Source organism: Bufo bufo, chromosome 4 (assembly GCF_905171765.1).
Source record: "Bufo bufo chromosome 4, aBufBuf1.1, whole genome shotgun sequence".
In the NCBI taxonomy this organism is placed as follows: domain Eukaryota; kingdom Metazoa; phylum Chordata; class Amphibia; order Anura; family Bufonidae; genus Bufo; species Bufo bufo.
In genome coordinates, this window is record NC_053392.1 from 81,094,911 (window position 1) to 81,108,130 (window position 13,220).

Genomic DNA, 13,220 nt, shown 5'->3' on the forward strand with positions numbered 1-13,220 from the left:
CGCAGCCACCGCACAGACAGGCCCGTAGAGCCCCTAGAATCCCTGAGGTGCTGGCAAACCCTGATTGGCAGTCACCAACTTCAGCCGCACCTGTAGTTCCCCCTTTCACCGCCCAGTCTGGAGTTCGGGTTGAGACGGCTCAAATCGGTTCGGCCCTGGGATTTTTTGAGCTGTTCTTGACTGCGGAGCTCTTGGACTTAGTCGTGGCAGAGACCAACCAGTATGCCACACAATTTATATCCGCCAACCCGGGAAGCTTTTATGCCCAGCCTTTCCGGTGGAAACCAGTCCAAGTTTCCGAAATTAAATTTTTTTTGGGCCTTCTCCTCAACATGGGCCTGACAAAAAAGCATGAATTGCGGTCCTATTGGTCAACGCACCCGATTCATCACATGCCCATGTTCTCTGCTGCTATGTCCAGGGCACGATTTGAGGCCATCCTCCGTTTCCTGCATTTTAGCGACAACACCACCTCCCGTCCCAGAGGCCACCCAGCTTTTGACCGGCTCCACAAAATTCGGCCCCTCATAGACCATTTCAACCAGAAATTTGCAGATTTGTATACCCCCGAGCAAAACATCTGCGTAGACGAGTCCCTAATACATTTTACCGGGCGCCTTGGCTTTAAACAGTACATCCCAAGCAAGCGTGCCCGGTATGGGGTCAAATTGTATAAGCTCTGTGAAAGGGCCACAGGCTATACCCACAAATTTCGGATCTATGAGGGAAAAGATCAGACCCTGGAGCCGGTCGGTTGCCCTGACTACCTGGGGAGCAGTGGGAACACAGTCTGGGACTTGGTGTCACCCTTATTCGGCAAGGGGTACCATCTTTATGTGGACAATTTTTACACAAGTGTGGCCCTCTTTAGGCATTTGTTTCTAGAACGGATTTGCGCCTGTGGCACCGCGCGAACTAGTCGCGTGGGCTTCCCCCAACGGCTTGTAACCACCCGTCTTGCAAGGGGGGAGAGGGCTGCCTTGTGTAACGAAGAACTGCTCGCGGTGAAATGGAGAGACAAGCGTGACGTTTACATGCTCTCCTCCATTCACGCAGACACGACAATCCAAATTGAGCGAGCAACCCGTGTCATTGAAAAGCCCCTCTGTGTCCACGACTATAATGCGCTCATGGGAGGGGTGGACTTCAATGACCAGATGTTGTCTCCGTATTTAGTTTCCCGCAGAACCAGACGCTCGTATAAGAAGGTGTCTGTATATTTAGTTCAATTGGCGCTCTACAATAGTTTTGTTCTCTACAGTAAGGCTGGGAGAACACGATCTTTCCTCAAATTCCAGGAAGAGATCATCGAGAACCTCCTTTACCCAGGAGGTTCCGTGGCCCCATCCCCCAGTGTAGTTAGCCGTCTACACGAGCGACATTTCCCCAGTGTCGTTCCTGGTACCTCAACCCAACCGTCACCCCGAAAAAGATGTCGTGTCTGTAGCAGGAGTGGAATAAGGCGTGACACCCGCTATTTCTGTCCTGACTGTCCGGACCACCCTGCCCTATGCTATGGAGAGTGTTTCCGGAAGTACCACACACAGGTACACCTAGCATAGGGATTGCATCTCACAGGACAGGCACACAGGGCTATTAGGGCCCTTTTACTCTCAGCTGCTGCAAACCTCTCCTTTCACCTGGGATAAAGTGCATAACGTACTTCGCCACATCTTTGGGCGATTTGCGCTTTGCACATTGTCCCATGGGGAAGGAGAGGTTTGTTCTATAAAGGTAAAAAAAACTAAACAAAAAAAAAAATACCGGTAAGTAAAAAAGTTAAAAAAGTTTAAAAAAGTTAATATGTTCTGTTCTAAAGTTAATAAAGTTATTGCTTTGCGGCCTGGTTTTTTCTTTTTTGTTTTGTTTTTTTTACCTTCCAGGTGGACCAACCGATCGACCAGCTGCAGCACTGATGTGCATTCTGACAGAAGCATTGCGCTGCTGTCAGATTACACGCAAGTCGGTGTATGCGGCGCTGCAAGACGAGATTTCTCCTCTGCAGTAAAAGATATGTTTGCCGAGGCATATGAGCTGAGGAGGTGGCGGTGTTCATATGCTTTGGCAAACACTTTGTATATATAAAAAAAAAAATCCCGGCAATGATTTATTCATCCACATCGATTGATGTGAATGGAGAAATCGGGTTTGCCAGGGCATACGAGCTGAAGTGGGTATGGATGTTGGGCGGAGCTCCTATGTCCTGGCAGACGCCTTTCCCCTCCTTTTTCTTTTTTTGGCAGAGATTTTTTCATCCACATTGATCGATGCGAATGAAGAAATCTGTGCCGTTCATTTTTTTCTTTCAGCCCAGAGGCTGAACGGAAAAAAAAAAATCTCATTACCCGTATGCTCAATATAAGGAGAATAGCAGAAACTCCTAATGCTGGGCATACATGTAATGATTGCGGAGACCCTCAAATGCCAGGGCAGTACAAACACCCCACAAATAACACCATTTTGGAAAGAAGACACCCCAAGGTATTCGCTGAGGGGCATATTGAGTCCATGAAAGATTGAAATTTTTGTCCCAAGTTAGCGGAAAGGGAGACTTTGTGAGAACAAAATCCAAAAAATCAATTTCCGCTAACTTGTGCCAAAATTTTTTTTTTTCAATGAACTCGCCATGCCCCTCATTGAATACCTTGGGGTGTCTTCTTTCCAAAATGGGGTCACATGTGGGGTATTTATACTGCCCTGGCATTTTAGGGGCCCCAAAGCGTGAGAAGAAGTCTGGTATCCAAATGTCTAAAAATGCCCTCCTAAAAGGAATTTGGGCACCTTTGCCCACCTAGGCTGCAAAAAAGTGTCACACATCTGGTATCTCCGTATTCAGCAGAAGTTGGGGAATATGTTTTGGGGTGTCATTTTACATATACCCATGCTGGGTGAGATAAATATCTTGGTCAAATGCCAACTTTGTATAAAAAAAATGGGAAAAGTTGTCTTTTGCCAAGATATTTCTCTCACCCAGCATGGGTATATGTAAAATGACACCCCAAAACACATTCCTCACCTTCTCCTGAGTACGGAGATACCAGATGTGTGACACTTTTTTGCAGCCTAGGTGGGTAAAGGGACCCACATTCCAAAGAGCACCTTTCGGATTTCACAGGTCATTTACCTACTTACCACACATTAGGGCCCCTGGAAAATGCCAGGGCAGTATAACTACCCCACAAGTGACCCCATTTTGGAAAGAAGACACCCCAAGGTATTCCGTGAGGGGCATGGCCAGTTCCTAGAATTTTTTATTTTTTGTCACAAGTTAGTGGAAAATGATGATTTTTTTTTTTTTTTTTTTTTTCATACAAAGTCTCATATTCCACAAACTTGTGACAAAAAATAAAAACTTCCATGAACTCACTATGCCCATCAGCGAATACCTTGGGGTCTCTTCTTTCCAAAATGGGGTCACTTGTGGGGTAGTTATACTGCCCTGGCATTCTAGGGGCCCAAATGTGTGGTAAGGAGTTTGAAATCAAATTCTGTAAAAAATGACCTGTGAAATCCGAAAGGTGCTCTTTGGAATATGGGCCCCTTTGCCCACCTAGGCTGCAAAAAAGTGTCACACATCTGGTATCCCCGTACTCAGGAGAAGTTGAGGAATGTGTTTTGGGGTGTCATTTTACATATACCCATGCTGGGTGAGATAAATATCTTGGTCAAATGCCAACTTTGTATAAAAAAAATGGGAAAAGTTGTCTTTTGCCAAGATATTTCTCTCACCCAGCATGGGTATATGTAAAATGACACCCCAAAACACATTCCTCACCTTCTCCTGAGTACGGAGATACCAGATGTGTGACACTTTTTTGCAGCCTAGGTGGGTAAAGGGACCCACATTCCAAAGAGCACCTTTCGGATTTCACAGGTCATTTACCTACTTACCACACATTAGGGCCCCTGGAAAATGCCAGGGCAGTATAACTACCCCACAAGTGACCCCATTTTGGAAAGAAGACACCCCAAGGTATTCCGTGAGGGGCATGGCGAGTTCCTAGAATTTTTTATTTTTTGTCACAAGTTAGTGGAAAATGATGATTTTTTTTTTTTTTTTTTTTTTCATACAAAGTCTCATATTCCACAAACTTGTGACAAAAAATAAAAACTTCCATGAACTCACTATGCCCATCAGCGAATACCTTGGGGTCTCTTCTTTCCAAAATGGGGTCACTTGTGGGGTAGTTATACTGCCCTGGCATTCTAGGGGCCCAAATGTGTGGTAAGGAGTTTGAAATCAAATTCTGTAAAAAATGACCTGTGAAATCCGAAAGGTGCTCTTTGGAATATGGGCCCCTTTGCCCACCTAGGCTGCAAAAAAGTGTCACACATCTGGTATTGCCGTACTCAGGAGAAGTTGAGGAATGTGTTTTGGGGTGTCATTTTACATATACCCATGCTGGGTGAGATAAATATCTTGGTCAAATGACAACTTTGTATAAAAAAATGGGAAAAGTTGTCTTTTGCCAAGATATTTCTCTCACCCAGCATGGGTATATATAAAATGACACCCCAAAACACATTCCCCACCTTCTCCTGAGTACGGGGATACCAGATGTGTGACACTTTTTTGCAGCCTAGGTGGGCAAAGGGGCCCATATTCCAAAGAGCACCTTTCGGATTTCACAGGTCATTTTTTACAGAATTTGATTTCAAACTCCTTACCACACATTTGGGCCCCTAGAATGCCAGGGCAGTATAACTACCCCACAAGTGACCCCATTTTGGAAAGAAGAGACCCCAAGGTATTCGCTGATGGGCATAGTGAGTTCATTGAAGTTTTTATTTTTTGTCACAAGTTTGTGGAATATGAGACTTTGTATGAAAAAAAAAAAAAAAAAAAAAATCATCATTTTCCGCTAACTTGTGACAAAAAATAAAAAGTTCTATGAACTCACTATGCCCATCAGTGAATACCTTAGGGTGTGTACTTTCAGAAATGGGGTCATTTGTGGGGTGTTTGTACTGTCTGGGCATTGTAGAACCTCAGGAAACATGACAGGTGCTCAGAAAGTCAGAGCTGCTTCAAAAAGCGGAAATTCACATTTTTGTACCATAGTTTGTAAACGCTATAACTTTTACCCAAACCATTTTTTTTTTACCCAAACATTTTTTTTTTATCAAAGACATGTAGAACTATAAATTTAGAGCAAAATTTCTATATGGATCTCGTTTTTTTTGCAAAATTTTACAACTGAAAGTGAAAAATGTCATTTTTTTGCAAAAAAATCGTTAAATTTCGATTAATAACAAAAAAAGTAAAAATGTCAGCAGCAATGAAATACCACCAAATGAAAGCTCTATTAGTGAGAAGAAAAGGAGGTAAAATTCATTTGGGTGGTAAGTTGCATGACCGAGCAATAAACGGTGAAAGTAGTGTAGGTCAGAAGTGTAAAAAGTGGCCTGGTCTTTCAGGGTGTTTAAGCACTGGGGGCTGAGGTGGTTAAGGTAATCTAATTTATTTTATTTTTTTAATCCCCATATAGATTAAAAATAAAATGAATAGCCCCCTCACAAATGCAAATTTTTTGGCAATAAAGTGTTATTACCCCTTAATAACCTGGCAAGTTTTGGCCTTTAAAGGGAACCTGTCAACCTAAAAATGCAGGGTATCTGCAGGCAGCATGTTATAGAGTAGGAGGAGCTGAGCAGAAATGGGAAAAGATTAAGTAAAACTTGCACTTTAAAGGGCATCTCAGTCCACACCCCCACCCGAGTTCTTAGCAGCCAAAATTACTGTGATCCCCAAACCTCATAAAGACCCTCTTTTACCCTCCAACTATAGACCCTTTTCACTTTTGAATATAGACGACAAGTTGTTCACCTCCATCTTAGCGCGTAGACTTAATAGAATTCTCCCTAGCCTGATACACAAAGATCAGGTGGGTTTCATCCCCAGCAGGGAAGCCCCAGATAATATACTGAAGGTCTTGGGATTAGTTCATGAGGCGAACAGGACTTCAACTCCAGTAGCTTTACTAGCGCTGGATATAGAGAAGGCCTTTGATACAGTCTCTTGGACCTATCTTTGGAGGACTCTCTCCCACTTTAACATTTAGAGGCCCTTTTCTCTCTGCTATTCAAGCTTTGTACTCTTCGCCCCAGGCTAGTCTCAAATTACCTTCCTCACATCCGTCATCTATACCAATTTTTAGAGGAACGCGCCAAGGTTGCCCCCTCTCCCCAGCCCTTTTTGCACTAGCCATGGAACGAACCATTAGCGTTAAAAATTAGATCTCACCCAGACATAACAGGAATCTCGGTTGGGTGTGTGGAATATAAATTGAGCCTTTTTGCTGACGACCTTTTGTTAACAGTCACCAATCCTATCATTTCATTTCCCTCCCTTTTGTCCCTACTAAAATTTTTCTCAGATGCATCAGGCCTACTAGTCAATCAATCTAAGTCGGAGCTTTTGTTGGGTAATGTCACCTCCCAGGTTTCTGAGATTCTTCAGAGCGAGTTTCCATTTCAACACAACATGCACTTCCTTCCATATTTGGGCATATCGCTGACCAAAACACTTAACACCCTGTATAAATATAATTATCTTCCCATGTTCACTCAAATACGGAGGGACCTGCAGTCATGGGAATCTCTTCCAGTTTCCTGGGTGGGTAAGATCCATATAGTAAGAATGGTATTCCTTTCACGGCTACTATACCTATTCCGCACCCTACCGATCCCAGTCCCAGCGTCAGACCTAGGGGCTCTCCAGGCGGACATCCTTAAATTTCTTTGGGCCCATAAACGAGCTCGTATTTCTAAGCTTGTTATGTGTCGTCATAAGGCTTGTGGTGGCCTTTCAGTGCCAGACTTAGCTCAGTATTACAGGGCTACCAGATTAGCTCAACTATTTCTGACTCACCTCCCTGCACAGGCTCAACCTATATGGGTTTCCCTTGAACAATCGCTGCTGGGGCCGTTCTCCTGGAGAGCCCTTATTTGGACCACCTCCTCATTACCCTCCTCACTCCGTACCAAATCCCAACTCTCATACTACGCTTTGCTCCTATGGAGATCCATTAGGTTCAAGCACTCCCTCCAATCTAAACCGTCCCCCTTAGAATACCTTTTGGGTAATCCGGCTTTCTCCCCTGGACTCCAATCTGGGGCTTTTTCATGGTGGGTCGAAAAAAAATTGTGCTCCCTCCGGGATTTCCTAGTACGGGGTAAAATCCTAACTATGCCTGACTTCCTTGAGAAATTCACCCCTCCAGCTCGTGAGCAATTCAATGTCCGGAGAGTATTCTCCTTCCTTCACTCCCTAAAGAATGGTTCCCATAATATTGATTATACACCTTTTTGAAAGGCTAATGTCCTTCTCTCTACATAAGAAGGGTTTATTGTCCCGGATTTACTCGGCTCTCACTGCGCCTCCAGAGGATTCTAAGCTTCGTTATATGTTTGAATGGGAGGCTGATCTGTTAGAGGAATTCAGTGTATCTAGGTGGCACCAACGTTCCCAGACACTCTTTAAAGGGTCGTGGCAAACTACCCTGGCAGAGACCTCTATTAAGATTCTCCACCGGACATATTTGGTTCCTGCCAAATTGCACCACTTCTACCCAGAGGTCCCCTCTACTTGCTTCCGGGGTTGTGGGGAGGAGGGCACTATGTTCCACACGTGGTGGACGTGTCCCATGGTTTCCAGGTTATGGGGTCGCATTTGTGATCTGCTCTCATCCTTGTTGGAGCACACCCTCCCCCTTACACCCCCGGTATTTCTGCTTGGAGACAAGCCATCTAAACTAACGAATGCTAGGTTCAAGTTAGCCCAATTCATCCTGCTTGCTACTAGGATACATATTGCTTCTCAGTGGCGTTCCTCAATTTTGAGCTACCAAGCAGTGATTGATAGAGTTAACAGGATTTACCAATACGAACGGATGTCAGCTATCCGCTCTGATACATTTCCCTTGTTTGAGACTGTCTGGGAGCCTTGGTCGTCCTCTCCCCACTCTGCCAATCTTTCGCTCTACTCTGAACTTTGATAGGTTACAGTATATATCGTATGCAACTAAGTGATGGAGGTAAATATGGGCCTGCTTTTTGCTGATCGCCATCCAAGACTTAACTCACGTAATTTTGAACTGCATGACTGCTACCCCTGACTACTTGATATTTTCCTTATTTTTGATTAATTTATTCTATGTCTTTTTGTTCTTTGTATTATTTGTTTATGCCTACTTGACTGGACGCTATGTCCTTTATTTTATGCACAATGTACTGTGTACCTTATTATTGTGAAAAACTTTAATAAACATCATTAAAACATAAAGGGCATCTCAGCAGATTTGTACCTATGAAACTAGCTGACCTAGTAAATGTGCACTTACATGTGTGTTGGTCCCATGTTCATATGTGCCCGCATTGCTGAGAAAAATGATGTTTTAATATATGCAAAAGAGCCTCTAGGAGCAACGGGGGCGTTCCCATTACACCTAGAGGCTCTGCTCTCTCTGCAGCTGCCATGCCCTTTGCACTTTAACTGACAGGGCCAGGTATGATGACTTTTTTTACTGCCTGGCCCTGTCAATCAAAGTGCAGTGGGCACAGCAGCTGCAGAGAGAGCTGAGCCTCTAGGTATAATGGGAACGCCCCTGTTGCTCCTAGAGGTTAATTTGCATGTAATAAAACATAATTTTTCTCAGCAAAGCGGGCACATATGAACATGGGACCAACACATGTCTTCAGCTGCCAAGTGCACATGGAACAGGTCAACCACTTTCATAGGTACAAAACTGCTGACAGATGCCCTTTAACATTAGTAATCTAGTAAAGTGCAGCTCCGCTAAATCTTGGCATAGCACATGTCTACAGGGTCTCCCATGTGCTCTGCCAGAATTTAGCCAGGCTAAGGGGGCACAGGCAGGAGCAGCAATGAAGGTTATGAATGATTTGCCAGCAGTCTGCAATAAAGGTCCATCTGGGTGATACCAGGAATGGGGGTGGGGGTAGTCCCTGCACAGTCTGACACAGGTAGAACTCATTGGATAGTGTCACACTATTCATTCATAACTTCTGTGCAGGACTAATAGAGGAATAGCACAACATAGAGCCATAAGAATGGAAGCTCCATTTAAAGGGGTATTCCAGTCCAGTAAGAGAAAAGATGATCTGCAAACAAATAAAAAAAAAAAAAAATTAGTACATCTGTCTCCATCCTCTGTTACAATGGTGCCAGAGTCTGTGGTTCGCCCCCCTTCCTACTTATGTCTCACCGCTTCAGGAAATGGCTGGGAATGCTGCTCAACCAATCACTGTCTGCAGCGATGACCCGCCAGTGATGAGTGTCATTGCCAGCCATTTCCTGCTGTGTCGGGACGTCAGCAGGAAGAGGAGCGCAGCGGCGACTTGGACAGTGTTGAAGCAGCAGTAGCGGGGGAGCTGCAGGGTATATATAAGTTTTTTTTTTTTTTTACATTGTGCTGGAACACCCCTTTAAGTTTAAATGGCGTCCTATGAATTTGACACTGAGCCTGCCCTGCTTGCATGGACCTCCGGAGATTGAGGTGTGCACATCTTAAAGGGGTTGTTCCACGAGAAATATTCAACAGTTTTTAAACCAGCACCTGGACCAGAATACTGTTGTAATTGCATGTCATAATTTTTTTTGCACTGAACTGTATCCGTATAGCGCCACTTGCTGTTTGCTCTTTTTCTAATTTCTCAATCCTACTCGCTGAGACGGATGCACACTAACTACAGCAGAAAGGTCATGCCCATGAGAAAGGACACGTCCCCTAAGCTGCCAGCTTGAAATAAATCGAGCAGGGCAATTGGAGCAATAAGGCTCCATTCACACGTCCGTATAATGGGTCCGCATCGCGGAACGGGTGCGGACCCATTCATTTTCTATGGTGTGCTCTCCGCAACCTCATTTCCAGAGCGCTCCCCTAATCTTCCGGTCCGCGCTCCGGAAAAAATAGAACATGTCCTATTGTTGTCTGCCATTTCGGACAAGAATAGGCAGTTCTATGGGGGTACCGGCTGGGTGTATTGCAGATCCGCAATGCACTACGTATGTCTAAATGGACCCTTAAGGGTCCATTCACACGTCCGTATGTGTTTTGCGGATCCGCAAAACACAGACACCAACAATGTGCATTCCGCGTTTTGCGGACTGCACATCGCCGGCACTCTCATAGAAAATGCCTTTTCTTGTCCGTAATTGCAGTCAAGAATAGGACATGTTCTATTTTTTGGCGGATCCGCAAATGTGGATGCGGACAGCACATATATCGGCCCCATTGAAAATGAATGGGACCGCACTTGTTCCGCAATATTGCGGAACGGATGCTGACCCATTTTGCGGATGTGTGAATGGACCCTAATGGGGAGATCTAGGACTGGCCGTAATGTCTGCGTTCCCTCGGGTTTGTGTGGCTCTCCAGCCGTGTGCCCTGCCAGTCTCTGACTGGGAGTTGTAGTTGGAGAACACTGCTCCATATCGTATTCGGAGAGGGGGAGCCCCATGAATATTCACAAGGACTGATTAGGAAACACATGACAGCCAGTGAATCATTTGAGGATCTGGGAAGAGAGCTCTTGAAGCAGCAGGAAGTTGCAGAAATCAGCGGGCAGCAGCGTCTTGCGTTGTGTGACTTCCCCTGTAGACATAGGAGGGACGTCTTCTATCGTACTGGTGATCGGGGCAGGTGATGGCGGCTTCATACGCTTCCTGTGTGTTACTATAAGAAGCCGACCTCCTTCTCACAGCTGTATTTAATTGTCAGTACTGTATCTTGCTTGCAGGAGGGCCAAACATGTGGGCGATCACCATGGAGGAGCGGACCAAGCACGACCAGCAGTTCGCCAGCCTGAAGCCAGCAGGTGGACTGATAACCGGTGAGCTTCCTCTTCTTTTTTTTTTTTTTTTTTTTTGTTGTTGTTGTAGGATTTAGCGTTTTGTGGAGATTTTGCTTTTTTAAATTAATGTATAGACACCTACTGCTGACTCTGGATCAGTAATTTATATGTCGATACGCACCCCCATTCCCCCGCTGTGTTCCTGCAAGCCAGGCATGGAATACACTGAGAGGACTCCTAGGCACGCACACATAATAGAGAGGATTCCAGGAGGAGTCCTCTCTATGCATTCTTCAGCTGGTCTGTAGGTGCACAGCGGGGGAATGGGGAGGGTAAGAATTGACATACAAAGTACTGATCATGAGACTTGGACAGGTGTTTTTTTTTACGTGTATTATTGGTCTTGCTGTGGGAGACAGATTCCATTTAAAGTAATGCTAAACTGCTGACAGCCCTAGGTAGGGCAGTACAGACATACCTTTTGTGGAGCTTTTCTCATCAGGAGTAGTGTAAACATGAACTTTTATTCTGCCAGATTCTGCACCTGCAACTGCCCTGGAGGCGGAGCTTCACTGTGAAATGCTTTTTAAAATCTTTTTTTTTTTTTTTTTCTTAAGAAGTAGATTACACCCTTTAAGTCAGGCTTAGAACATTGGAATCACAATTCAGAGGGTGCAGATATACTTTTTTAGTGGAGGGTTGTCTTCAAAATAAAGAGGCTGTCTGTTATGAAGAGCTGCACCGAGATAAGCCAATAATTCGAAGTTGAACTTGTTGAGTTTATGTGTTTGAGTGTTGAGTCTCATGTTTATTAGTAATTACCTTGTTTTTCGCCCTATAAGACTCACCCGCCCATAAGACGCACCTAGGTTTTGGAGGAGGAAAATAATAAATAGACCAATGTTAATAAGTCTGACAAATAGACCTCCATGTGAATGACCCCCAATCAGACCTCTACGTGAATGACCCCCATGCTCACATCAGATTAACAAAAAAAAAATCTATTTACCTCTCCTGCTCCGGGCACCGCCTCTCCTCACATCCAGCACTCTTTTTCTTCCTGCCGCACGCTATGCTGTGACCCGACGTGCATAGCGTGAGGTCACAGTGCGCCAGTGTCCTCACGCTGTGCGCAGTTACAGCACATCAAGCAGCCAAAGACCAGGAAGCAGTGAGTACAGAGCCCGGGGAGCGCTGCATTTACCGCTGCCCGTTCCTCCTGTACTAATGCGTGCATCCATAATAGGGCGAAAAATCCTGTAGTTATCTGAGATGATAAAAAAAAAAAGAAAAATCTTTCATGACCTCAACAATGTCTTCAAGTAATGATCATGTTTACACTGGCTGCTCCTGTCAATCAAAGTGCAGAGGACACAGCAGTTGCAGAGAGAGCAGAGCCTCTAGGTGTAATGACAACGCCCCTGTTGCTCCTAGAAGTTCATTTGCAAATATTAAAACATTATTTTTCTCAGTAATGTGGACACATATGAACATGGGACCAACACAGATGCCTTCAGCTGCCAAACACACATGTAACAGGTCAGCCAGCGTCATAGATACAAATCTGCTGACAGAGGCCCTTTAAGTAGGGGTTGGTTTTTAATTATCTCTGACAACTCCTTTTTTTCCTGGACATTTTCGGTATTTTATTTCTAAACTTCTCTAATTTTATGTATTTTTCAAGACTGTGCTGTGCTGGCAATTTGTGACAGGAATGAGTTATTCACCCTCTCATCCAGGCAGGGAGTTCATTGAAGGCTTTGCTTTGATGGCAGATTCCCAACATAGTCCATTCACGTAGTGTCCCAGACTAATCCACAGATTAGTGTCCAGCCGCTGAGCTAACGTGGTGATCACATCATAGTGTCTGCTCTCTAGTACTCTGCATGAGGGATGAGATCTGCATATATGTACAGTATCTACCTAATCTATCACATTATCTATTTATCATCTCCTATCTATCTTTATCTCTGCGTCATCTGTCTGTCTTTTATGTACCTATAGCTTTAAGTCCACAAAAAAACACCACTCGCCTGTTAAAAGCCCCGTCATTCCAGCACCACAGCTCTAGTCACTGTTGGACCAGAAGTGATAAGTTCACGTGACCACTGCCAATGCTGGCCTCAGCGGTGACTGGAGCCATGGGGCTGAAATTACTAGACTGACCAAGTGGCTGTTTTTTTTTATTTTTTTTTATTTTGTGGAACACTTTTTCATGTCAGTCTTTCATTTTGCAGTTATGTGACCATGACCATGCTAATCTGCTAATGACTAGGTAAGGGCTAGGGAGAGCAGGAAAAATATTCATTTTGTAGTGTTTTTCTCATCTGGAGTAGTGTGAATATGATGTTTTATTCTGCTACTGCAAGTGCACTGGAGGCGGAGCTTCACTTGCAGGTGCTCTT

The 13,220-nt window shown here is 44.6% G+C and overlaps 1 protein-coding gene across 4 annotated transcripts in view; it reads left to right on the top strand.

The window, feature by feature from the left end:
• ITSN2 (intersectin 2) overlaps positions 1-13,220 on the top strand; it is a 165,235-nt gene that overhangs the window by 44,002 nt on the left and 108,013 nt on the right. For all 4 annotated transcript variants that reach the window (XM_040427429.1, XM_040427431.1, XM_040427433.1 and 1 more), the window contains exon 3: positions 10,762-10,854. In XM_040427429.1, the coding sequence (XP_040283363.1) occupies positions 10,762-10,854 (93 nt within the window). The remainder of the gene's footprint in view (positions 1-10,761; positions 10,855-13,220) is intronic.